Below are 25,072 nucleotides of genomic sequence, written 5' to 3' on the forward strand. Positions count from 1 at the left end.
TTGCATGAGGCTGACCTGGGTTCCATCTCAGCATCCCATATGGTCCCCTGAGCCTGCCAGAACTGATTTTGAGCACAAAACCAGGAGTGATTTTTGAGTGCCATCGGGTGTGGCCCACAAAACAAAACAAGAAGAAAATAAGAAGAAACCCTCAAAAGGCTTAAAATCTTAAATTCAGGACTTATGTGTAAGAAATATTATAAAGTTTACACAACACTGTTAGGTGTCAGATAAGGTATATGAACATTTAGAGAAAAGGAGGTCTGTAGGTCATGAAATCTTCTGAATACTGTATTTGAGGAAAGTAAGTTAGAAATATGAATAGAAATTTTAACTGTTATAGTGAGTAATGTTTCTGAATTGAATAGAAGTCAGCCAAACTTTGAACAGAATTCTCAACATTTTTATGATGAGGGTTCCTCACCTCAACCCGATTTCCTTCCTGTGGTCCCTCATAATAAAAGTTAGCCTCCTAATCTTATGTCATTTTCAGGAAATTATGAAAAGTTCAAATGTGACCACAATGTAGGGTATGTGAGTGTATTGTGAGGTTTATACAGTAGATTACAATTTCCTGAAAATGGTAATTTTTCTTGCCTCAATGCACTTCAACATCTCATAATTGCTCATTCCCTCCTAACAAGCTGTTAATTTTTTTTTATTTGTTAGACTTGTCTCTTTTTGCTTTGTCTCTTTTAATCATTATTTGTCAGTCTCTTTTATATTTACTCTTCTGTTTGGTTTCATATTTTTGGAATTCCCCAGGACTCCATCTTGGCTTCACTCATTTACTCTTGCTTTTCTCTTCCAGAGAAAGAGAAAAAAATCAAGCTCTGCTTGATTTCTATTGATCAGAAAATAAAAATATTTCTTTTTTTCAGATTTCTTGCTCAGAATAAACTTACTTTTTTTATTGTTGTTTTTGGGCCACACTCAGCAGTTCTTCAGTTACGCATGGCTTGCTCAGAAATCTGGTGGCAGTCTCTGGGAACCATTTGGGATGCTGGGGATTGAACCTGAGTCAGCCACATGCAAGGCAAACACTCTACCCGCTGCGCTATCACTCTGGCCCAGAATTAACTTACTTGACTTTTTAATTAGATGCTTCTTTGCAGGAATGTTGGCAGCACTACTCTGCACTGATTGATGATTCAGTATTAGGATGTGATTCTTCCTGGGTCATGTGGTGTCAGGGGACACCAGGGCCACACTCACAGCGCATGGGTACCATTAGGGCTATGATGGCAGTGCTAAGAATGCCAATGGTTCCAGGAATTGAACTAAGGTTACTTACATAAAAGACGTCTGCCCTAACCCCTATTCTATTTCCCAGCCCAACTTTCATTTTGACTGTGTATAAGTACTGTTTTTTTCTTGTCACTGAGGTATCTTAAATCATATATCCAAAATTTTATGTTTCCCCACCCAAGGTGTTTATACTGCAGCTTCTTTATTAAATATAATTGCATCTTTCTATTATCTTTGTTGTTTTCCTTTCATACTCTTATCAGTAAGTTGTATGACTTCAGTGTATGAAAAATATTTAACCCAACAGTTCTTTACTATTTTCCTCTCTGTCATCCTAGCCCAAGCCACTATCTTTTCTTGTTGAGACTAGTCTATCTGATTTGCTTTGCTTCTCACTATAATCCAAGTATCCTGAATAATATTGTATAAATGTTACTGTAAGACTGATCTTAATATAGAATAACCTCCAATGGATTTTCTTTATAGTTACTATAAATACCCAGTCTCTCCTGTAGATTAAAGGACCTACATGATCAGATAGATTCCTTCTAGCTCTTCTTGTCTGCCCTCCCACCTCCCCCCACATCACTTTGGTGGTCTTTTCTCTCGAGCCAGGTATAGTTACCATTCAGTAATTTAAAAAAGTTGCTCTGATTTTGTTGATTTCCAAATTCTGAGTCTTAGGTGAAAATGCAACTAGTTTGAAGGAAGTTTCTTATAGCAATTAATGTTCTATAGATTTCAGGGTCTTCTGTTTGACTGAAGCCATATTTCTACTCTTTTTTTTTTTTTTTTTTTTTGGTTTTTGGGCCACACCCGGCGGTGCTCAGGGGCTACTCCTGGCTGTCTGCTCAGAAATAGCTCCTGGCAGGCACAGGGGACCATATGGGACACCGGGATTCGAACCAACCACCTAGGTCCTGGATCGGCTGCATGCAAGGCAAACGCTGCTGTGCTATCTCTCCGGGCCCCATATTTCTACTCTTACAGCATTCATGAGCATAAACAATTGTTGCATATTCCTGTCTTTCTAGGATTTATATCTCATATGGAATTGAAACAAATCTTTGAGTGTACATCTAGTACCATATTTGGAGTGTGATAAATTTGAAAAATTTAGTTCTTCTGGAGAAAGTGCCTATACGCTTGTGAAAATTTTTATGTATGCAGAACATTTAGAGTTGAAGTTTAAAAACACCTTGGTAGAGAAGGAGTTAACAGGTTAGCTCCCCTGGTTGTTCTCAGCATGCTCTCTTGCCTTTAGGAGCTGGAAAAGATGATAACATTGGGCCCGGACATGCCTGTGTAGAGGTTATAGTACTCCTGGGGTTTTTGCAGCTCGCTGAAAGCAAGCTAGAACTTGTTCATCTCAGAGTTCCTTGTTTTTCTTTCAACCCTTTCAGTGCCCTGCAGGAGTCATTAAATCAAAACTTCATGCTGATCATCACCCACAGAGAAGTCCAGCGGGAGTACAACCTGAACTTCTCAGGAAGCAGTACCATTCAAGAGGTGAGTTATGTCTCACAGCTAAGGAATAAAGGTAACTCATTATAGCTATTGTTGACCCTGTTAAAGAGAGCTTATCGGTTCTGGTTGGAAACTCTTTATGTTTCATTATTGGGTTCTTAATTTTAATTAACTGGAGCATCAATGATTACTGTGGATATACTAACTGACTTGACCCAGAAAAATAAATGTTATAAATGAGAGCTTTTGATGAGTATTTAAAATATTAACTAAAAAAAATCTGTTTTTTAAAACAAATTCATTATTATGTAATATAATTCATGACTTCATGGTGATTATTTTAATTTTTAACATTGTTGACTACACGCATTTTAGCATATTAGACTTTATTCTAGAGAGATTGCTCTGAAATATATTATTTATTAATGTGTTTTCTTGCCTATTTTCTTTTTTTTTTCTTGCCTATTTTCAAAAAGAATTTGAGATTTTCCCTAAGCAGCTCAACCCAGTCATATGTATAGTATCAAGGTTGCTGTTGGAGACTGTCACTCTTTTATCTCAGAATATCTGAGAAGATACTAATAGAGTCAACCTTTTTTTTTTTTTTTCAATATGGCCAACCAGGACCACTGTTTCGAAAAAGAAACTCCCCTAAGAGAGAATGGGTACTTTCTTCCCTATGGTCCCACCCACTAAAAAGAAAGCAATTTGTCTAGATCAGGGGAAATGTATAAGGCTGTCAAAAGACTTAGGTTTAGAAACACTGAAATTGACAACTATATCACATTACCCTTTGTAAGTGGTGAAGACAAGTCATTTATCTAGTGATGTTTATAATAATAGAATCAATCATGGTTAATTTGAAATATTTCATATCTTTTTATATTATGTAGCTTAAAATAATTAGTAATGCCATATTGTAAGACCAAGTTATTTTCACCCTATTGGTGTTCAGAATTATATGAGTTGTTTTAGCAGTGGTTAAACTGTTAATGAGTTCCTTTTTGATATTTTGCCAAAAAATTTAACTTCTGAATTTGGCATAACTATTTTACTTACCCCTTGAAGAACTTATTGAAAAGTAAATTCTGAAAATTTTCTTGGCTCTTAATTATTTTAATCATAGATTTGAGCTGTTTTCCCAAGATTTTAAGTATATTAATTGCCATTTTATAGTTAATCTCTATAATGGATGTTCTATTTTTTAAATTAAAAATTTTAATTCCTTAAAGAATCTTTATGTTTTTACATTAGAAATTATGTTTAATTATGCTGCAATTATAATTATTCTACGAACCTCATGATATTAAAATATAAATCGTCTATTAAAATAGTTAATAAGGATTTTTAGTTTCAAAATAAACTCCAACTTAACCCATAAGAGCAGATATAATAAGAGACAATCTGTTGTTGATTTACTTTTTAAAGATTAGTATAATATATGATGTATAAATATACTAGAGAACATTTTTCTTTTTGATTGAAATTTTTATTGTGAAAATGTTACTTTTTATAAAAAATATTTTATTGCTTTAGATTGTATTTCAACTTTCTCCCACAAGAGGGCAGGAAGGACTATTAAACCGATAGTCTAAAAATGCTGTTCAGTGTTTTCAAATTAGCTTCTCTTATATTAACAAAAAGGAGCATAATGGCCAAGTTATTGTTTGATTTACAGATAATTGGCATATTGCAGGGAGGAGACTTAATTTCACCCTTTTAAATTAAACAGGGAGATTTAAAAAGACATAAAATATTCATTAATGTTCGGTGATTATAAAGTAGTGGCATATATTTATTTTGCCTTTATTACTGTTTCGATGGGAAAATACTGCAAATATTTCCGAAATCGAGTTGGCCATACTGACAAGTTGAAATGTTTAAGCAGCGTTAATGCAATCTGCTCACACCTGATATCCTATGCAGAATGATTCAAAATGACTACATCAATTATTAAAAGAAATATTTAAAATTCAGTAAAGGTGCCATTGTATGCCACAGTTGGCTGAAACTGTTCTCCATGGCCTGTTATTTTGATTATTAATGTATTTTAGGCTTCAAGGACTTGAAAAACAGTAAATCTTTTTATACCATTTTCTAAGAGAAAATGGCCTAGAAATATTTTAGCAAAGAATGATATACTTACAGATTTCTTTTAAGAAGTGAGTTTTTTTTTTTTTTCTCATTTTCTTTCAATTAAAATGTAGGTTTAAAATAATGTTCGAAAATTGTCATTTTGAGGAAAGTATTTGTTTTTATGCTCCAGCATCAGGTATTTCTCAGTGAATATATTGGCATACCTATTCTCTTTTATTCTGTAGTTGAGAAAAAGAACATGGATTGTGTATTCTAGAATCACACTCTGTAGGCCAAGTCCTAATACTTTTCTTCTTCAACTTGTGGCTTATGGCAAATGTGTATATGGGGAGGAGGGACTACCTTGGAGGGGGTGTTAGAATTCTGGAGGCCAAGGTGTTCTCTTTCCTCTGCTGAAGCCTTGCATTCCACAGTGATACTTATGTTTGTGCTTTATGAGTGGTTGTTGAATGACTGAAAGTCATTTTGTATCATGATAAAACAAATGAAATCTTAAAATGATCTTGCGATTTTTATAAATGGTAGAATTTTGTTACAAATGTGAAGTCTCAGTGATACACAGAAATTATAAGTTAATTTTTGTCACTAGTTCTAGAAATGTTTTTATTGTTAATAGATTCAAGATGAATTTTATCTATATGTGAGAAAAGAATTAATTTAAACTAATTTTTCTGTTACTTTTGTTTTTATTTAAAAAGAAAATAATGTTTTTATATTTTTATTTTTGGAAGCTTTATCTATAAAAGGTTTTTGTCATATTTTTCTTCAGAAGAAAATTTCTGTTAAGTGACTGGGGTTGAAGAGTCATGATTTCTATTTTAATTAGGCAAAATCATGAAAAAAAATTCCAAATAAAAAGTTGAACTTCAGTACAGTTTGAATTTTAAATATGTTTAAATATGTTTATGCAAGTTAGTGGTGATAAACCAATAGTTGCACAAATGTTTGTTAATTTTGGTCTTATGGTCTCTGCCTTATAATGCATGACTTATGTCCTGTACTCATTCTAGATTTTAATTTAAGCTAGTTATATATTGAGGTTATATTTCTTAAAGCTCTTTACAAATCCTTCCACTTAAATTATTCTCATGCTTGCAGAAAAGTCAGTGCTATTATAAAAAGTCCAAAATGTAAAGTGTTCTAAGTATGTAAAAATCTTTTCTATTTTTACATAACATTATAGTTTAAATGTATTAATATAGCAATAACTGTGAGATCCTATATCCTACCTTTTAATTGATATATTAGCTACTTGTTATGCTTTAAAATACTTTCTATAAAGATTTACATGGCTTTCTTTAATGCATTTTCAAGCTGAAAAATTATATTTTTAAGTTGCTGATTGTAAACATTTTGATTATTCTGTCTAATACTATTAAAGATTTGTAGTTACAAATAAACTTGGCATTGGTTAAGGGGGAGGAAGATTGATTTGCCTACTGCAAAGTCTAAACCCAGGTGTGGAAAAGGATATAAAGTCCTGAAATCAAGCCAACTTTTCCTGGAAACTAATTCTTTGTTGTCCATCTTTCAACAATAATAACAAAGCTTCTATTAAGCAAAATATCCACTTTAAAAAAAATAGATGTTATACATACTTAAGAAATATACACATAAGCCAGAAAAAGAGATAAGAAATCTTAGTATTTTTGGTGTAGAATCACAAAGTATTATTTATTTGTTATATTGAAAAATATAATGAATAGCTATTGGAATGATTTAAATCCTCTTCCAAGTTTCACTTTACCCTAGAATTCTCACTGTTCTTATAAATGTTGATTTTCTTCTTACTGGGAAATTGACAACCTATAATGCTATCTTGCATCAAATAGTAAAACATTTTCCTATCAATACAAGTGATTATCAGCTGGGAAGCCAATGGTTGGAATTAGAAGTGAACTAAATACATGTGTCATATTTGTTTTGAAAAACAATATTGATTTATTAATTGTGAAATCATGAAAATAATTATGGTTCAGAAAAAACTGAAATTCACATCAGATTTTGTATCTTAATTTTCTTCTTGCTTCTTTTGCAACTTATTTGAGTAATGTATAATTCAAAATCTTCTTTAATGCTAAAATCATTAACAGTAAATTAAATATGTAGTCTTTTATAGATGAACTAATGATTAGTTTTCTTGTACTGAGTTGATTCTAATTTCCTAACATTCCTCTTCTGTGAATGTTTTAAATATAGTTGTTGGTTGGGCTTTTTGTTTTTGTTTTGTTTTGTTTGTTGTTCAATATGTAGGGGTTGGGGGTGCTGGCACAAAACAGAAGTGTTGGGAAACTGAAAATGTGCATATGCAAGAGGGTAAATTAAATTGTATGCTTATTTAAGGAAAAGTTGAAGTGCTTTGTTTTTACTACAAGGTAAATGGCACATATAAACCCAATTTGAGTGAACCTATTTTAATTAGCATATGTCAGTTTGATTTCAAAAATATTGATCACGAGTGAATCTTAGTAAAAATGAGAAATAAAATAATTTTCAAGGAACTGAGCAATTTAAGTCTTTATTAACACTCAAAATGGAGATTATGCTTTTAAGTATGCATATATATCATTTTTTAAAATTGTGTTTATAACTGTTAATTTCAAATTAACAAATAAGTAACGATCATTTTATACATATTTGGATTTTTGTGATTCTTAAATTATTTCCTTAGGAAATAAGTTTAAGTAATGTTTAGTGTGGTTGCATGGAACTGACCATTCTTTTTCGCCTTCTGAAAGTATAAAATAATCTGCATTGTAAATTTTTAACCAGTGTATTTCTTTACCTATATTTTAGATAGACAGAATCAGCGAATTTTTGCTAAGAATTAAGGACACTGATTTTCAGTTCTTTGTTACTTAAGATATGTATATTCTAACATTTTCTGGGCCAACCAGGTTTCCTAATCTGTGATTTGTGTGTTGGTAATATTGAAATGTCTGTGGTAAGAGAAATTATGTTCAGCTATCAAAGACTAATAAACATAAGACATTTTTATATGCAAGAAAAGGCAGAGAGTAAATAATTGCACTGGTGACCAATACTGTAATAATCCTGTTTTACAATATGCACTTGACAGGTTGTAATAGTGCTAATTGAAGAGACTAATTCACACTTGCTTCATTCTATTCAAAGGCAAAATCAGCAGCTTGTTTTGCTTTTGACCAGATGGTCCTCATGAACACCTACTGTGCACTTTAAGTGCTTTACTAGAATTACAAAGGCTGGGGGCTGCGTTCGACTCCAAATGATTTGAGAAGAGAGAGAGAGTGGGAGAGGGAGAGAGAGGGGGAAAAAACCCTCTGTGCTCAATGGATTTGGTGCAAGTAAATTAATTCTAGTGGACCCATTACATACTGAGCCCCCTTTTCAAAGCTCTGAGCCTCCTCGCTTGCTCTGTAGCAATGAGAAAGAGAAAGAGAAAGGCAGATTACTGCAAACAGAAATAAAAAAAAGGAGTATGAAAGGGAGAAAAGAGGCCTTGAAGCCTTTCATATCATTTAGGTTTTTCAAGTGCGTTATTTTTGGGGAGGGTGGATATATGAAAAGCCAATTGGAGTTTTTTTTGTTTTAAAGTGCTCTATTTAAGCACCATGAATATAGGCGCAAGAGCAACAGTTGACTGAGTTTACTGTGGTGAAGCTTTGTGTCCGAGGATGAATCAAATTCATTATATTCAACTCATTGTGTTTTAACATGAATGTAGGGTTAGTTTCACAAGACTGTGTCTGTTTAGGATAATTATAATTTAATATTTTCCTTTCATAAAGTTATCACTGTAGATGTCTAAAATTTTAATCAAAGCAGATTTTGTACATTGACTTTGAAGCGCCCTGGCAGTTTAAGATTCAAAGGAAAGCTTTTTTAGTTTTCAAAAGAAAAGAAAGGCTCATTCTAATGGCATTGAAGTAGAGATTATTATAACTAATTAGAAGTCACACATCTGTTAGCTTTTGGTTTGTGACTTATTTTTTTTTTAGTAAAATATATACTTAAAAATATATTGCTGTTATTGAGTGAACCCAAAGATAAAATACATTTAAAATAATTTATTTTGAGCCAACAGAATTTGTAAATCTTTTTTACATGGTCCCATAAAAATATGAAATCTTAAATATTAGTTAGAATTGTATGATTAATAACTTTAGGCTGGAATATGTTCCTAAATAAGATGTTTTTGTGTAATTCTTGCTAGTATAAATCTGATTATTTGTCAAATTATTATGAGAAAACAGGAAAATATAAGTAAACCCAATTCCAGCAAATTTCTAGTTATTAATTTTTAAATTTGTTCTGTACAGTGTAGTAATTTGGAGTACTTATAATACCGAAAGAGATAAATTTTGTATTCTTAGCAAAGTGAACTAAGATAGAAAAATCACAAGCACAGTACATGTAAGTTAATTTGTATGTTTTTATACTTTAAAATTTAATTCTCATGCAGTGGTTTTTGTACAAGGTGTTTTGTTGATGGCATATATTACTAAAACTATTATCTATTACTGATGAATACAACAAAACACACCAATAGTATAAAATTTAATAATATTTTAAAATATTTTATAGAAATACTGTTTTGAAATTTGATCTTGTTAAGTGAATGTCTTTAGAAATTAATGTATGTTAGTATGTGTTCATTGTAATTTTAATAAATAACATGAACATGCTTTAACAATCACAAATGTATTTCAAATTTTATTTTTCAAGAACTTTCAATGATGAGTAGGCATGCCTTTTTGTTATTTAAAATTTTTTTGATTTCTTCCTATAAATGTGGTCATTATCTTGGGACTTTTTCATTGAAATGTAGGCTGTAGTTTGGGGAGGACTATAAAGGGAATCCCCAAACTTTGAACCAACAAAACAGCCAATGAAATTTATAAGTAATGAGGTGTTAATGAGTTGTTACCCTTGGGGAAGAAGGATTTCAAGAAAAAAATTGAATGATTGGAGAAAACTCACAGAAAATAATTTTTGCTGTAAGCTATTTAAATAAAGGTAAGACCACTAAATTCCCTTTCTTGTAGGTACCCTAAGAAAATATCTTTAAAGCCTCAATTAGCAGAAGTGGATTGATCATGACCTGTTAGTCACTTATTGAGGTTGAGCTAGTTTTTTGGTTTTATAGACAAACTAGTTAGGACCTTTCTCTTCATGATGACTTTATTTCAATATTAGAACATTAATCCCTAGATTCCTGAATGCCAGAGATTGGTTCTCTTCTCTAGAGAAACTAGTTGAAAAATACTACAATTCTCTTACATTCCTGAGAAAGTATCATATTACTTAAACAGGGAAACATTTTAACATTTAAATCTCCTTTACTCTTAAATAAGACTAATAAACTCTGCATTCTCTTCCCACTCACCCTCTCCCCACAGTGTGGGGGTGTGTGCAGAAGGGTGGTAATAATATAAAGTGCTTACAAACATAATATCAGATCTATTAAGAAAATGCTAGCATGTAGAAAATTATTTACATATATATTCTTATGTACTGATGGTTTCTTGGCTGTAATCTCTTAAAAGATCTCTTTATGATAACTTTTTTTTCCCTGATACATTTGTTTATATGTTTCAATACCCAATCAAGAAGTCATTCTCTTTAATCGTGTTTAGTATGAAAAATATACGTTAAAAAATATTTTCTGCTTAATTTAAGGCTCTCTGACTGTTTTCTTCAAGATATTTCTGTTATTTATTTTTTTTTTAAAGAAAAAACCCATAAAAGCTCATAGCAAATATTTTCTTAAATGACAAAATGTATTCCTTGCTTTGTGGTCATTGCGTGACTAGACAGTAGAGTGCTGGATTGTTTTAAGGTTTTTACAGCTGCAAGGCAAAAGCATCTGCTCACTGCAAAGCCGGCATTGTTTAATTTTGACACTGACTTTTCCATGCATCTTGTACCAAGCACTGGATTAGATGCCACTAAGATGAAATTTGTTTTAAGTTGCTCCCAAAGTGCAGCTGTCTTCATATATAGCCTTGTAGCTTAACCAAAACAGACAGACATAGGATCAACAGAATCTTTGTACAGGGTCACTTCACTAGGCTAGGGAGGCTCAGAGGAAGAATACTAATGATATTATTTATCATGAATAACTGTGAAATTAGTTTCTAGGCTGGTTTAGTATATGTAAAAGTACTCCCTTCTCCTTTAGACCATAGAACCATTATTAAATATTTGATTTTTAAGCTTGTGTATAATGGTCCAATATTAAGACGCCTGTCTATGTGATTAAATACTATACTTCCATAATAAGTTGAAAGGATAAAATGAGTTTATTGGTCACTAAAGTACTAATTGACTGAAAATAAAGCTCATTCTAAAATAGCTCTTCTAAAAATCTTGAAAAGTGGACATTTTTATAGAATGATAATTTTTCTTTAATGTTTCAAGTGAATGAAAAATGAAAGAGCACCTCACTTCCCGGGTTTCCTGGGATTGTGTGAATTTCTACCCAGCTGGTCCAAATTGATTGATACAGGGCCAAATATTTGTCTGCCTACATTTCAAAGTCTGTAATTTGCTAATGAATTGTGGTAATAATCTTTCATCATACATGAAAGATTTAGCCAAACAATTTGCTAAGTATGTATTTTGATCATAAAATTTTTGGACTTACACCAAGCTTTACATCTATTTTACAGCTCGTGCTTTGGGGTGGAGGGAAAGTAGGGGGAGATAATACTGAACATGGACACTTGAAGGAAAGGAATGAAGGGAATGAGAGAAAAAGTTATTTGGAAAATAATAATGCTGGGGAAATTCTTGTAAGTGACATTTGAAAACAAATTATATTTGCACTGGAGCATAAAATAGAGTTTTTGAAAGATAGCATTGCTTTAGCCTATGGTGTCCAGAGTGTTATAGCCAGGTAGGTGTAGTCATGGATATATGGGCCTTTTTTCTTTCTTTCCCTTTTTGTGTGTGGTGGTGGTGGTGGTGGTTGAAGTTATTCTACACATTGATTAGTATGTGATTTCTTAGAAACTTTAAGCTAGAAAATGTGTACTGTAAACTTTTAGTTAACAAGTTAGCTGCCCAAAATTAGAAAGTTGAAACACATAAAACTAAAAGTCAGAGCTTGATAGGGTTGATTTAAAATTTAAAAACATGTGAAAAAATGTTTTTTGGCCAATTCTAAAAGATGAGAGGAACTTTCAAGTTAATCTTTTGAAGTGACTATAGGCATCCAAGATAATATTTTTTCCTTCCAAAACAGTCTGTACCCAAGGAAATTGGGACATTTTCGGGAGAGTATTTAGAATAAAGTAGCCTTCATTTGGACAGGTGTAAACTTCATGTATTTTGTGAGATTATATAATAATATATTCTAGAAAATAAGAGACAGAAAAGCCACATAAAAGACACTGAACATTCTTTTTTACACATTTTAATGGTAAGTAGTTCTAGACTTTTTACATACCTGCTGGGTCTCTTGAAATGTCACATTTCCACAGCATTTAATTTGTGTGTTTATAGTCCTCTTACTCTGATAAATTTTAACCTGTTCTAAATGTTAGTACTCTGTCTATATGTAAAGACATTGAAAAGTCTCTTTTATTTCAAAGAAAATTTGACATAGTTTATAAAGATCAATAATTTTTGTATCCCCTTTTTTTCTTCTCTATTCCTCTCATTGTGATGGTAGAAGGTGACACACTGTAGGTTCTAGTGATAGCACATTTGGTTGTGGTACTCAGCTAGTTGACCACTTTTGGGACCTATAAATCCTAAAAGATAGAGCTGGACATTGTTGTGCTTTGAGTTTGTGGGATGATCTGGGGGATCAAACTTGTGATTTATTGCTTCCAAAGGTGCTTTGCCATTGAGTTATCTCCAAGATGGATTGGCAGTTACTGTATTGGCGAGGGGTATTGGGAGAAATGTTGGGTAAATTGAATCATACTTCACTGTGTTCAGGGATCACAGCTGGCAGGTCTCAGTGGGCTAAAGATTGAAGTTAGGTTGGCTACAAGGCAGGTGTTCTTACCCATGTACTATCTCTCTGGCCCCTAGATCAGAATTTTTTTTTCTTTTCATTTTTTTGGGGGGAGGGAAGTGTTTGGGCCACACTCGGTGATTGATGTTTAGGGGTTACTCCTGGCTATGCACTCAGAAATAGCTCCTGGCTTGGGGGACCATATGGGATGCAGGATTGAACTGTTGTCCATCCTAGGTTAGCACATGCAAGGCAAATGCCCTACCTCTTGCGCCACTGCTCTAGCCCCTTCCTTTTCGTTTTTTTTTGGGGGGGGGGCACACCCGGTGGGCTCAGGAGTTACTCCTCGTTCTGCGCTCAGAAATCACTCCTAGCAAGCTTGGGGAATTATATGGGATGCCAGGATTGAACCTGGGTCATTCCTGGGTTGGCTGCATGCAAGGTAAACTCCCCACTGCCTTACATGCAGTTAGCCCAGGTTTGACCCAAAGTGCCCCATATGGTGGACCATATTACCTGGAATGATTCCTGAGCACAGAGCCAGAAGCAAGCCCGAAGTATTACTGGCTATGGCTCCAAAATAAATAAAATAAAAAATATTTTAAATGTCTAAAACTTATATTAATAGAGCCAAAGAAATAGTACCAGTGGGCATGACACTTGCCTTTCATTTGGCTAACCTGAATTTGATTCCGGGCATCCTATATGGTCCCCTTAGCATAGCCAGGAGTGATTTCCGAGTGCAGAATCAAGAATAACCTCTCTGCTCTGCCGAGTGTGGCCTCAAAACAAAACAAAAATCATAATAGATTATTAAATATTTCTCTTAGTTTATTTCTTTTGAATTGTGTGATGTTTCATTCTTTATACAGTAAACAAGGAAATTCTTCTGTGTTAAAGGATGATGGCTTCTTGCAGGTGAAAATTTTTGTGGATGGTAATAGACATGTACATAGATCATTGTATTTAGAATTAATATTAGAAACATCATAAAATGGGCCCGGAGAGATAGCACATCGGCATTTGCCTTGCAAGCAGCCGATCCAGGACCAAAGGTGGTTGGTTCAAATCCCGGTGTCCCATATGGTCCCCCGTGCCTGCCAGGAGCTATTTCTGAGCAGACAGCCAGGAGTAACCCCTGAGCACCGCGGGGTGTGGCCCCCCCCCCAAAAAAAAAAACCAAAAACAACAACAACAAAAAGAAATATCATAAAATACCTTGAGTCCCGGGTTTTGTTGGTAATACAAACTATAAATATATATAATTGATTTTTTTTTTTTTGGCCACACCCGGTGGTGCTCAGGAGTTACTCCTGGCTGGCTGCTTAGAAATAGCTCCTGGCAGGCACGGGGGACCATATGGGACACCAGGATTCGAACCAACCACCTTAGGTCCTGGATCGGCTGCTTGCAAGGCAAACGCCACTGTGCTATCTCTCTGGGCCCATAATTGATTTTTTAATTATGCGGAAGCTATATAAAGCATGACTCTAAAGTAAATGTGGCTGATGTGGTAATGTGCATGTATAGCGAGAAACATTTCTTCAAATTAATTATCTTTGTTATTGATTTGTATAATCTCTCACTTCAATTTGTTTTAGGTGTCAGAGAGTACAGTTGCTAGGGCACTTACTGGCTTTGCATAAAGCCAGCGCCCCTTATAGCCTCTCCATGTCCTATCATCTCTGAAGAGTCAGAATTAGAACTGAGCACAGCTGGGTGTGGTTCCCAAACAAAATTGAAGAGATTAGATTAAGGCTTTTGCCTTGTACTCCCTGTTACAGGTCTTTCCTTGCAGTATATATAGCCCCTTAACACAGAGCAGGAGTGACCACTGAGCAACATTGGATATGGTCCAAAAACAAAAAACAGAAGCAAGTTATACAAGATTTTTAGGAGCAAGCTTTAGAAAAAGCAGGGTTTCCCCCCCTCTTTCCCCTCTTTCTTCAATTGGCCTCACCTATAGCTAATCTTTGTCTTGTTCAGGATGTATTTGTGGTGTGGGTGTGTGAGTATGGGTGGGTGCTTTATTGGAAATACCAAAGTAATTTGAAGCTAACTGTTGTGAGCCAGGTGTTTATTACTTTAGGTAGTGAATTTGTGGTTTTTCAGTTTATATGTCTCTTTCCAAACTCCTCTTCCTGTGAACATGTATCAACTGTCAGCATTTACCGTGCTCATTTACAGTGACTTGTTTACTTATGTATTTCTTCTGTTAAACTAAGTACCTTATGAATAACAACCATCCAACAAAAGGGCATCAGATTCTTCTCTTATTTCTGTGCCTACCGTTGAATTTTATCATGGAGTTGATATACTTAAGAAATAGCTGAATTAAAAAAGTAAACTATGAATTAGTGCGATTACTTGTAACTGAAGGTATTTGCAGATGTGAAAGTTTTTAAAGATTCCTAATATTTCAACTATCGTGACATGACTGTTTACTTTCTGAGGGGATTTTTATGAGAATTTCTCCTACTTGACTCTAAAAATTTTTGGAGAGATAGTATGGTGAGTAGTGTGCTTGCCTTTCATGCTGCCAACCCAGGTTAGATTCCCAGCATTCATATGGTCCTCTGCACCACTAGGAATAATACTTGTGCGAAGAGCCAGGAGTAACCTCTGAATACCACTAAGAGTGGCCTCCAAACCAAAACCAAAACAAGTTTTGTGAACCACACAGTGTCTAAAATAAAATTAAAAAAAAATTGTTAAAAATGCTGAAAAATTTTCACAAAAACTTTAAAAGAAAATTTCTACTTTAGACATACTTAGTTCGCGATTTTTGCCAGGTAAGGTTTCTCTTTGAGGGTGTTGCTGATTTAGATGTTATAAGTAGATATACCAACGGCATTTTTTGATTGCCAGTAGTTAGCAAGCTAATGTAGTAAATCTGAGTTCTAATCCTTCTGTCACTAACAAACTGCATGATCAGCCCCAAGTGGCCTGATATTTCTTTCTTTTTTTTTTTTTTTTTTTGGTTTTTGGGCCACACCCGGTGACGCTCAGGGGTTACTCCTGGCTATGCGCTCAGAAGTTGCTCCTGGCTTGGGGAACCATATGGGACGCCGGGGGATCGAACCGCGGTCCGTCCTAGGCTAGCGCAGGCAAGGCAGGCACCTTACCTCTAGCGCCACCGCCCGGCCCCGATATTTCTTTTTTTTGTGTGTGTTTGTTTGGCTTTTTCATAAGTAGACATGCAGATACTCAAAAACTTTTTGCCATTAAAATTACAAATGTCTTGAAACTTTAAAATATGCATAAAGTTTTTGTGTTTATTAAGCCTGTTTCTGACTTCTTTCATAGCACTTTTAACCATTTTTTTAGACTCCTTAAAAGTAGGATCTCAGTAATTTAATCTTTGAGTTCACAGTGCTAAATATGTGTCTAGCATCTTTTTAAAAGACAGTTGAATAAGCAAAAATTTACAAGAGCAGTGGTTGAAATTTGGAAAAATAGATTTTTAATAATTATTTTTTCACTTTATAGCTATATGAGTTTGGGTATTTCATTTACTCTGAGGACCAGCATGAAATATAGGAAATTATTTCAAATAAATGTTTCTGTTTCTCCAATATGTGAATTAACTGTGGATTATTAAGGTAGTGAGTAGGGTTTGAAAAGATTCAATGGACTGTCAGAGGGATAGTGGCATTTTGGTGGTAGGCATGGTGTGAAAACACTGTACTTCTAAAACATATATACATGTTTGTACTTTATTAAGTTGATAATTAGTTTAATAAAAATAAATTAAAAAATGAAGTTGTGGGGCCGGAGAGATAGCATGGAGGAAAGGCGTTTGCCTTTCATGCAGGAGGTCATCGGTTCAAATCCCGGAGCCCCATATGGTCCCCCGTGCCTGCCAGGAGCAATTTCTGAGCCTGGAGCCAGGAATAACCCCTGAGCACTGCCGGGTGTGACCCAAAAACCACAAAAAAAAAAAAAAAAAATGAAGTTGTGAAGTAAAAATGTAATCATGAACATCCACACCTTCAAATAGGGGTAGGGAGTCTCATATGTGAATTTAAACTTTCATACTCATATCATGTGAACTTTAATTAGGGGCTAGTAGTAAGGGAGAAAACTGGTAAGTGAGCATTTATAATATATGTAAATATATTTATATCTAAAATCATATAAATAATTAAGACATTATTTAAAAGATCCAGGTTGAAATAATACCGTTTGTCATGGTATTTGAATTTATGTTTGAATAATCTTATGTATTTGTTTTTGGGTTTTTGTACCACATCCAGCAGTATGCAGTGTTTATTCCTGGCAGGGCTGTGAGAACCATATTGAACGTTTTGGGATTGAACCCAGGTTGGCTGCAAGTAAGGGGAACTCCTTGCCTGTTATACTCTCCCTCTGGCCCCAGAATAAGTTTTTTGTTTGTTTGTTTTTGGGCCATACCCGGCAGCGCTCAGGGGTTACCCCTGGCTCTACACTCAGAAATCGCTCCTGGCAGGCTCAGGGGATTATATGGGATGCCGGAATTTGAATCACTGTCTTTCTGCATGCAAGGCAAAACGCCTTACCTCCATGCTATTTCTCCAGCCTCCAGAACAAATTTTTTAAATTTAAACTATATATATGTTTTTTGGCCACACCTGATGCTCCTGGTGTGCTCGGTTTACTCGTGGCTCTGTGCTCAAAATTATTCCTAACAGGCTATTGGAACTACATGGAGTGCTGGGAACTGAACATGCATCGATTGCGTGCAAGGCAAATGCCCTACCCTCTTTGCTATTACTCTGGACCCTTAAACTATACTTTTAAATGTACTATATACAAGAACTATAAGACAATTGTTTAAATATAACAGTTTATTTTTCCTGTACAAGTAACTTATTTGAAAGGCCCACAGTATATAGGATAAAATCATTGTTAATATGCTGCAGTAGCAGTAGAAAAAGAGAAGCAGTAAAAATCTTTGTATAATTGTAAAGATACTCAAAAGAGAAGGATATTTTATAGTAATCACAGACAAATTTAAGTTTGTGTTAACTAAATAAAAGTTCCTTCTATTTTTTTAAAAACTACTGTGTATAGTTTAAGTATAAACAATTTTTGCATGTACTGATTATTCAGGTTCTAGAAAACATGCAATCAATTGAAGAAAAATTTCTGAGCCTTTATCATTAAAAGCACTTAACTCTACAAGTTAGCAGGTCATCCACAGGACATTCAAAGTTGGAAAAGATGTTACCTTTTGAAAGTAAAGAGGGAGCCTAAGTAGCAAATATACTCAGGAATCCTTATCATTCAACCACTTCATCTGTGTAAATATAGCTATTTTTTAATTATTGAAAGTATTTTTGATATTGAGAAATAATAAGACTAAACATTATTAATTTGAAATTTATTTGTAAATGAACAAAAATGCTCTGTCGTATCAAGGCTGTATGGTATGGCCATAAGAATAAACCATTGATAAAAACAAAAAGAGGCCTGAGAGATAGCAGATAGGTTGCTTGCCTTGCACTGACCTGTTCATGTTCAATGTTTGGCCCCTTGAGTGATCCTTGAGTGTAGAGCCAGGAGTAAGTCCCAGAGCATTACCAGGTGTGGCCCCCACACAAACAAACCTAAAACAAATAAGAACCCCCCCAAGAAATAATAACAAAGAAATGTAGATCAATTGATCAATGTAATAAAAGTGAAAGTCCAGAAATAAGTTTACATTTAGCCAATTGATTTTCAGTAAATTTTGTAAAAGAATTTCGAATGGAAAGAGGTGTGTTTTGACTGATTACTACTGGAAGCCACTGTTCAAAAATACTACTGTTTATCTCAACCAAATGAGTGAAAATGACTTCTTTACATCACATATAAAAATTAATGAACTTCTTTATGTCACATATAAAAATTAATCATTAGGTTAAACACTTAATTGTGAAAATTTAAGTAATAATTCTTAGACGACATAATAAATTGTCACTTTGGGTTAGGCGATAGTTTCTTAGATAGGATCTCCAAACAAAGGAAAGTTAGAAAGGAAAAGTAGGAAAATTTAACATCATAAAAAATTTAAATTTGGGAGGTGGGGGCTGGAGGGTTAGCACAGAAGTAGGGCATTTGTTTTGCATGTGGCTACCCAGGAGGGACCAGGTTCGATTCACTGCACCCATATGGTCTTCCAGCCTGCCAGGGGCGATTTCTGAGTGCAGAGCCAGGAGTGACCCCTGAGTGCTGCTGGGTGTGACCCAACAACCAATCAATTAATAAATAAAGTTTTAAAAAGTTTAAATTTTTGTACTCAAAAGGCCTCATTAGACTGCAAAGTAAAAAGGAAACTAATATGAGAGAATATATTTTCTTTTTTTCTTTTTCTTTTCTTTTCTTTTTTTTTGGTTTTTGGGCCACACCTGGCGGTGCTCAGGAGTTACTCCTGGCTGTCTGCTCAGAAATAGCTCCTGGCAGGCACGGGGAACCATATGGGACATCGGGATTTGAACCAATCACCTTTGGTCCTGGATCAGCTGCTTGCAGGGCAAACACTGCTGTGCTATCTCTCTGGGCCCGAGAATATATTTTCAAATAGGATATTGTTGAGAGGCTTGTACCTACACTATCTGAAAAAAGTTTCTTTACCCAAGGGTAAAGAATTAAATTTGTAAAGTGCAAAGGATTTGAATGGCTATTTCTCAGGAGTAAAAATGCCAATAAACATAGGAAAATATTTAGTCGATTGCTAAGCAAAACCAAAAGAAGTGACTTAATTCATACAAAAGGATGGCTAGAAAAAATAGATGGCAGTGACAAGTGTTGACTGTGAGGTAAAGAAATTAAAATCTCCTCAAGTCATTTGGAAGTTGCTTAGAGTCTGTGTTCTTCTTTGAATAGGTATCTCACTTGCTTGTTTTTATGGTTTTATTTTTTTTTTGTTTATTGTTTTTTTTTTGTTTGTTTCATTTTTCCACTCTGGAGAAGTCTGTGTTTCTCTCTTAAACACGTATTTCTCAACTTCCCACCCCTCTTTCTAAGCAAGCTTTGTTCAATTAAAACTATTGCTTCTCTTAAAAAACAGGCTATGATCTGTTATTGTTGATAAATATATAAAATGATACTGTCGATTTGGAAAACAATTTGATAGTTCTTCAAAATGTAAACATAGGGGGCCAGAGTGGAGCATTTGTCTCACATGTGGCTGACCTGGGACTGACCCCACTCAATCCTCAGCATCTCATTTGGTCCCCTGAGCCTGCCAGGAGTGATTTCTGAGCACAGAGCCAGGAGTAAATCCTAGGTGCTGCCAGGTGTGGCTCCCAAACCAAAACCGAAAAAAAAAAAAAAGTTAAGCATAGTTAGCATATTTTATAGTAAGTCCACTCATACATAAGCATACATATCTGTATGCATGGAAATAATTGTCATATCTTTATGAAAAGCATATGTAAACTTTCATAGCTGTATGAATCCTAATAGCCAAACCATGGAAATAATAATATGTCTATCAAATAAATAGATGGTAAATAATATGGTATATCCTCAAGTAGAATATTATCAGTTACAATAAAATGAATGAAATATTGATACTGCTATAACTTAATCTGAAAAAAATAGTGCAAAGTTATAAGCTTTTTACTGGATTATATGAAGTGTCCAAATAGGTAGGTCTGTATTTTTTTGTTTTTGCTTTTGGGGCACACTCACCGCTGTTCCTGGGTTATTTCTGATTCTGAGCTCAGGAATCCTGGCATTGCTTGTGGGACATTACTGGATACCAGAGATTAAATTCCAATCAGCTACTTGCAAGGCAAATGCTCTACCCTATCTGACCCCCAGAAAGATAAACATGTACAGATAAAAGAAAGCAGTACCATAAAACTACTCAGTGCAAAACTGGGTACAAGAGATTATATAATGTACAGACCCAAGAATGAGTCTAATTTAAATTCTGAATTTTGAATAATAATACCATGTCTATGTCAAAGGCGTATCAGTTGTTATAGTGTACTGCCCTGAATGTTGATAATAAGTAGAGGTAATATATGTGTGGAAGAGGGGCTTAATACCTTCTATTCACTTTTGTATTAGTCAGAATTACCTTGGAAATAGAGCATTAAATAAGTACATCAGTGGTTGCTAGGAAGGGAAAAATGGAATATTTATGGTTGCTAGTGAGTATAGGTTTATCTTATTTTGTTCTTTTTTGCTTTTTATTAATAATAAATCACCAGCTATGTACATAGAAAAATAGAGAAAATACCTTTAAATGTTTGTTTACATGCAGCCATTTTTACATAATGAAAAATGAAATTTAAACAAAACAATGGTCTTCTGTGTGTACATATTAAATGTTGAATAAATTAGGCAAATTGTCTTAAATTTTCATATTTAAATGTATACAGGTTTGTCTTTATCTCTCAACTTAATTGGGGGTTATGATACAATGAAATATGAAGAAATAATCTATATTTGCCACATATATACTTTCCCGTGTTTTTTTTTTTTTTAAAGTTCATTTTACTGAAACAATTGTGATCAACAGAATCCTTCATAGTTGAATTTGAGTTATACAATGAGTCAGGACCCTTCCCCACACCATTGTCAACCTCCTTCCACCAATGGCCTCAGAGTGCATCCTATACCACTACCCTTTGCCTCTGGCCTGCCAGTATAACAGGTCCCTTTAAGGTTAGATTGTTAACGTTTAGGTCCCTTGATTCTATTTTTGTTGACTTTGGCTTGGATATTTAGTTCTGTCCTTATTTATTTCCTTGCCAATGCATCTAAGACTACTTGGCCTTTCTTTGATCCTTTCTTCTTAAATCATAGAAAAATGCGGGAATATGTGATAAAATAAAGTAATTCATTTCCCAAGGTTCTATGAAAAAGGCTGGAGCACCAATTTAAAAGATAAGAGATTAAAAAAATCAATTTATAAAAAGGTGTGTTTGTGGCAGGTTTTTGTTTGTTTGTTTGTTTGTTTGAATAGGCACAGAAAAGTAGGGGGGAAGTAGAAACAGGTAGACCTTACCCATGAAGCATCCTGACATAAGACCAACTACAGTCTCCAGACAATCTAAATTGTCTAACTCCAAAGTCTTTTTCTGTGGCCCTAGTAAAAGCTCTTCACAATCATGGTTGTTACTGTCAGTTTCTGTAGTTAGAGATCCTGGTTTCTATACAGCTCTTATGTAGGGGCCGGAAAGATAGCATGGAGGTAAGGCGTTTACCTTTCATGCAGAAGGTCATCGGTTGGAATCCCGGTGTCCCACATGGTTCCCCGTGCCTGCCAGGAGCAATTTCTGAGCACGGAGCCAGGAAAAACCCCTGAGCACTGCCGGGTGGGACCCAAAAACCACCAAAAAAAAAAAAAAAAAAGCTCTTATGTTGAAGTCAGGGTGACACAGAATGTCTTCTGGTTTCATCTCACCAATAGGTGTCAATGCAGAGATCCCTGCCCTGAAAACAAGTTGTTGCTGTTACCAAATCATCAGGGTGTCATCTGAACCCATTCTGGAGTAAATCAATGCCAGGGCAGCATTAGGGCCATCCCTGGTAGAAGACCGATTCCTGGTGCTAGTGTAGAAAATCATGCTGTTTCCATAAATGAGATACAAAGTTCAGGGGTGAATGGCCAATGTTTGATCTTCTGGAACCTAACCCTAGTTTCTATGACAAATGTTCAGGGTTTAAGGCTCCACTGCAGTATAAATTTTATGTGTTCCTATCCCTATTAGATAAGAACTAGTTTCTATACGTAAGATTCCCCCATTTTAATGTTCCTATGCACAAAGGAACAATGCCACATGGTACTACTGGTGCATATGGGAGTAAAAATAACAAGCCAAACAATCTCAATATCCTGGTTCTAATTTTTATTTGGAGCACAAGAGGGACTTATCTACTAGAATTTTCTACTAAGTAAATCCCAAAAAAGGAGTGGGGAAAACTGCCACTACATAAGAAGATAGATAATGAGAATTATACCTATTAAGAAAATACATCTAAAGAAATATTCAGGGGTTACTCCTAGCTCTGAGCTCAGAAATTGCTCTTGGTTGGCTCAGGGAACCATATGAGGTGCTGGGATTCGAACCACTATCTGTCCTGGGTCAGCTGCTTGCAAGACAAATGCCCTAACACACTGTTAATTCTCCAGCCCACATGTATAGAAAAATTCTAAGGAAATACACACGTCCCTTTAAGTCTTTTGAAATAGTATAAGTGGGAGATAAAATCTGGAGTACAGTTTTAATTTTAGCCTTTGACATGGTCTTGTAGAGTCTGAAAATGGCCCTCAGCATTCACATTTCAGGAAATGTCCTCAAGCTAGGAGCTTCACAGAAACTGAGTCTTGTGGCAAACAACAGTCCATAGTGAAAGGAAGTGGGTGGGGGGGGGGGGGAGAAGGAGTTGCTGAGAGCAAATTAGCATCAGTGGTAGTTGGCAGCTTCTTCTTGGGCTGAGGCAAGGCAGGTTGGGGATTTGTCTTTGGTTTGGGAGCTGGTTGGCAGCTGGCTGGGGTGGGGGAATATTCCGGTTTCTTAGGAGTTAAAAACTGAGGTAAAAGAGGTTAAATTGGGGAAATAACAGATCTGGGGTGAGAGAGTGAGGGCTAGAAAAGGATTTATAAAGTGGTAAGTGGGGGGGGGGGAGGAGGGGTTATTATATATCACAGGAGGAAGGACAATAAACAACATAGACAGACATTATGTATATTACAGATGGACGTTAGACAGACATTGAAGTGACCAGTACATACACTCATGCACACATAGACACTGAGGATCGATCCTACCAAATCTTTCTTTTGGGCCACACCCGTTTGATGCTCAGGGGTTACTCCTGGCTAAGCGCTCAGAAATTGCCCCTGGCTTGGGGGAACCATATGGGCGCTGGGGGATCTAACTGCGGTCCTTGGCTAGTGCTTGCAAGGCAGACACCTTACCTCTAGGGCCACCTCACCGGCCCCTCCCATGTCTTTTTTTTTTTTTTTTTTTTTTTTTGGTGTTTTTTTGGTCACACCCGGCAGTGCTCAGGGGAAACTTCTGGCTCCATGCTCAGAAATTGCTCCTGGCAGGCACAGGGGACCATATAGGAAGCTGGATTCGAACTGATGACCTTCTGCATGAAAGGCAAACGCCTTACCTCCATGCTATCTCTCCGGCCCCCTCCCATGTCTTTTTAAGGAGCTATTTAAGTATCAGCTGTGCTCAGTAATCTTAGGTGATTCTTAGCCAATGAAACCACTGACTCAGTAGAAGTGCCTGAGGATGAGATGCTACTCGGGTCGTTATGTGGACCACCCCTAAATTCTGAGACTTTGTATATGCAGATGTCTATTCCAGTTTTTGCTTTCTTCTATATATATTCCCATAAATTGAATTGGATCATATAGTAAATGTTTACATTTTTTGAAGAGCCATCATACTATTTACAGTAGTGTGCTTTCCTACCCGCAATGTGCCAAGGTTTTAATTTCTAAATAACCTCATCAATCCAAATTTTTGAAATATTTTAAAATTCCCTGTCCTTATGCAAGTGTAATCACTCCTTGCCTGTTGATTTGTCAGGAAGTAATGTGTCTCAAACAATTATTGTCTTAGTCTATTGTGTAGTCTTGTCTTTTTGGTTTTGATACTGTTGTGGGGTCATACCTAGTGGTGTTCAGGGCTTAATCCTGACTCAACACTCAGGTATCATGCTTGGTAGTGCTGTGGTGGGGAGGGACATATGGGGTACCAGGATCAAATCTAGGTTGGTCATGTGCAAAGCAAGTGCCAACCTGCTAGACTATAGTTCTGGTCTCTTGCCATTATGTTCTTTGAAGAGGGGGAAATTATATCTTGATCTGTATATTCTGTATATTTACAGAACTGAAAAGTGTTTTAGCTGAAAAGAAAGCATTTGCTGGAATTAATTTCGTTTAATCATTCTGTGACAGTTATACATATATTTGTAATAGCACTCATTTTTGTTACTAAAAATTTCGCTCCTATCATTAGTTGACAAGTACTAGAATAAATAGTCCTGTGGTATGAGAAATCAGCTTTTTTAATATGTTTAGAAAGTTTGTGCACTTTCTAAACTGTTGGTAGATTAAAAGCTGCATGGGAATATTTCTTCCATGGAATCTGGCATACTGTACAAAAGCATGGTCTTATGTTTGGAAAGAGCTGATTATTGGCATATAATTTATATTTATTTTCTATCTCCTTGATTAATACCTTCAGATATCTCTACTCAGTATCTAGCTTGTGATCTTTATACTTTGCTGAATTAGTGAATAAATGTATAAATGGTTATATCATTGCTCTATTTTCTACCTAACTCCTGTTGACAATTCTGAATTTCGGAATG

General features: G+C 35.2%; 1 protein-coding gene across 1 annotated transcript in view; it reads left to right on the top strand.

Moving 5' to 3' along the window:
- The window catches only part of FAF1 (Fas associated factor 1), a 402,771-nt gene that overhangs the window by 162,021 nt on the left and 215,678 nt on the right, over positions 1-25,072 (top strand). Inside the window, exon 7 of the mRNA XM_049774743.1 lies at positions 2,652-2,757. Within this exon, the coding sequence (XP_049630700.1) occupies positions 2,652-2,757 (106 nt within the window). The remainder of the gene's footprint in view (positions 1-2,651; positions 2,758-25,072) is intronic.

This window comes from Suncus etruscus, chromosome 6 (genome assembly GCF_024139225.1).
Source record: "Suncus etruscus isolate mSunEtr1 chromosome 6, mSunEtr1.pri.cur, whole genome shotgun sequence".
NCBI lineage: Eukaryota > Metazoa > Chordata > Mammalia > Eulipotyphla > Soricidae > Suncus > Suncus etruscus.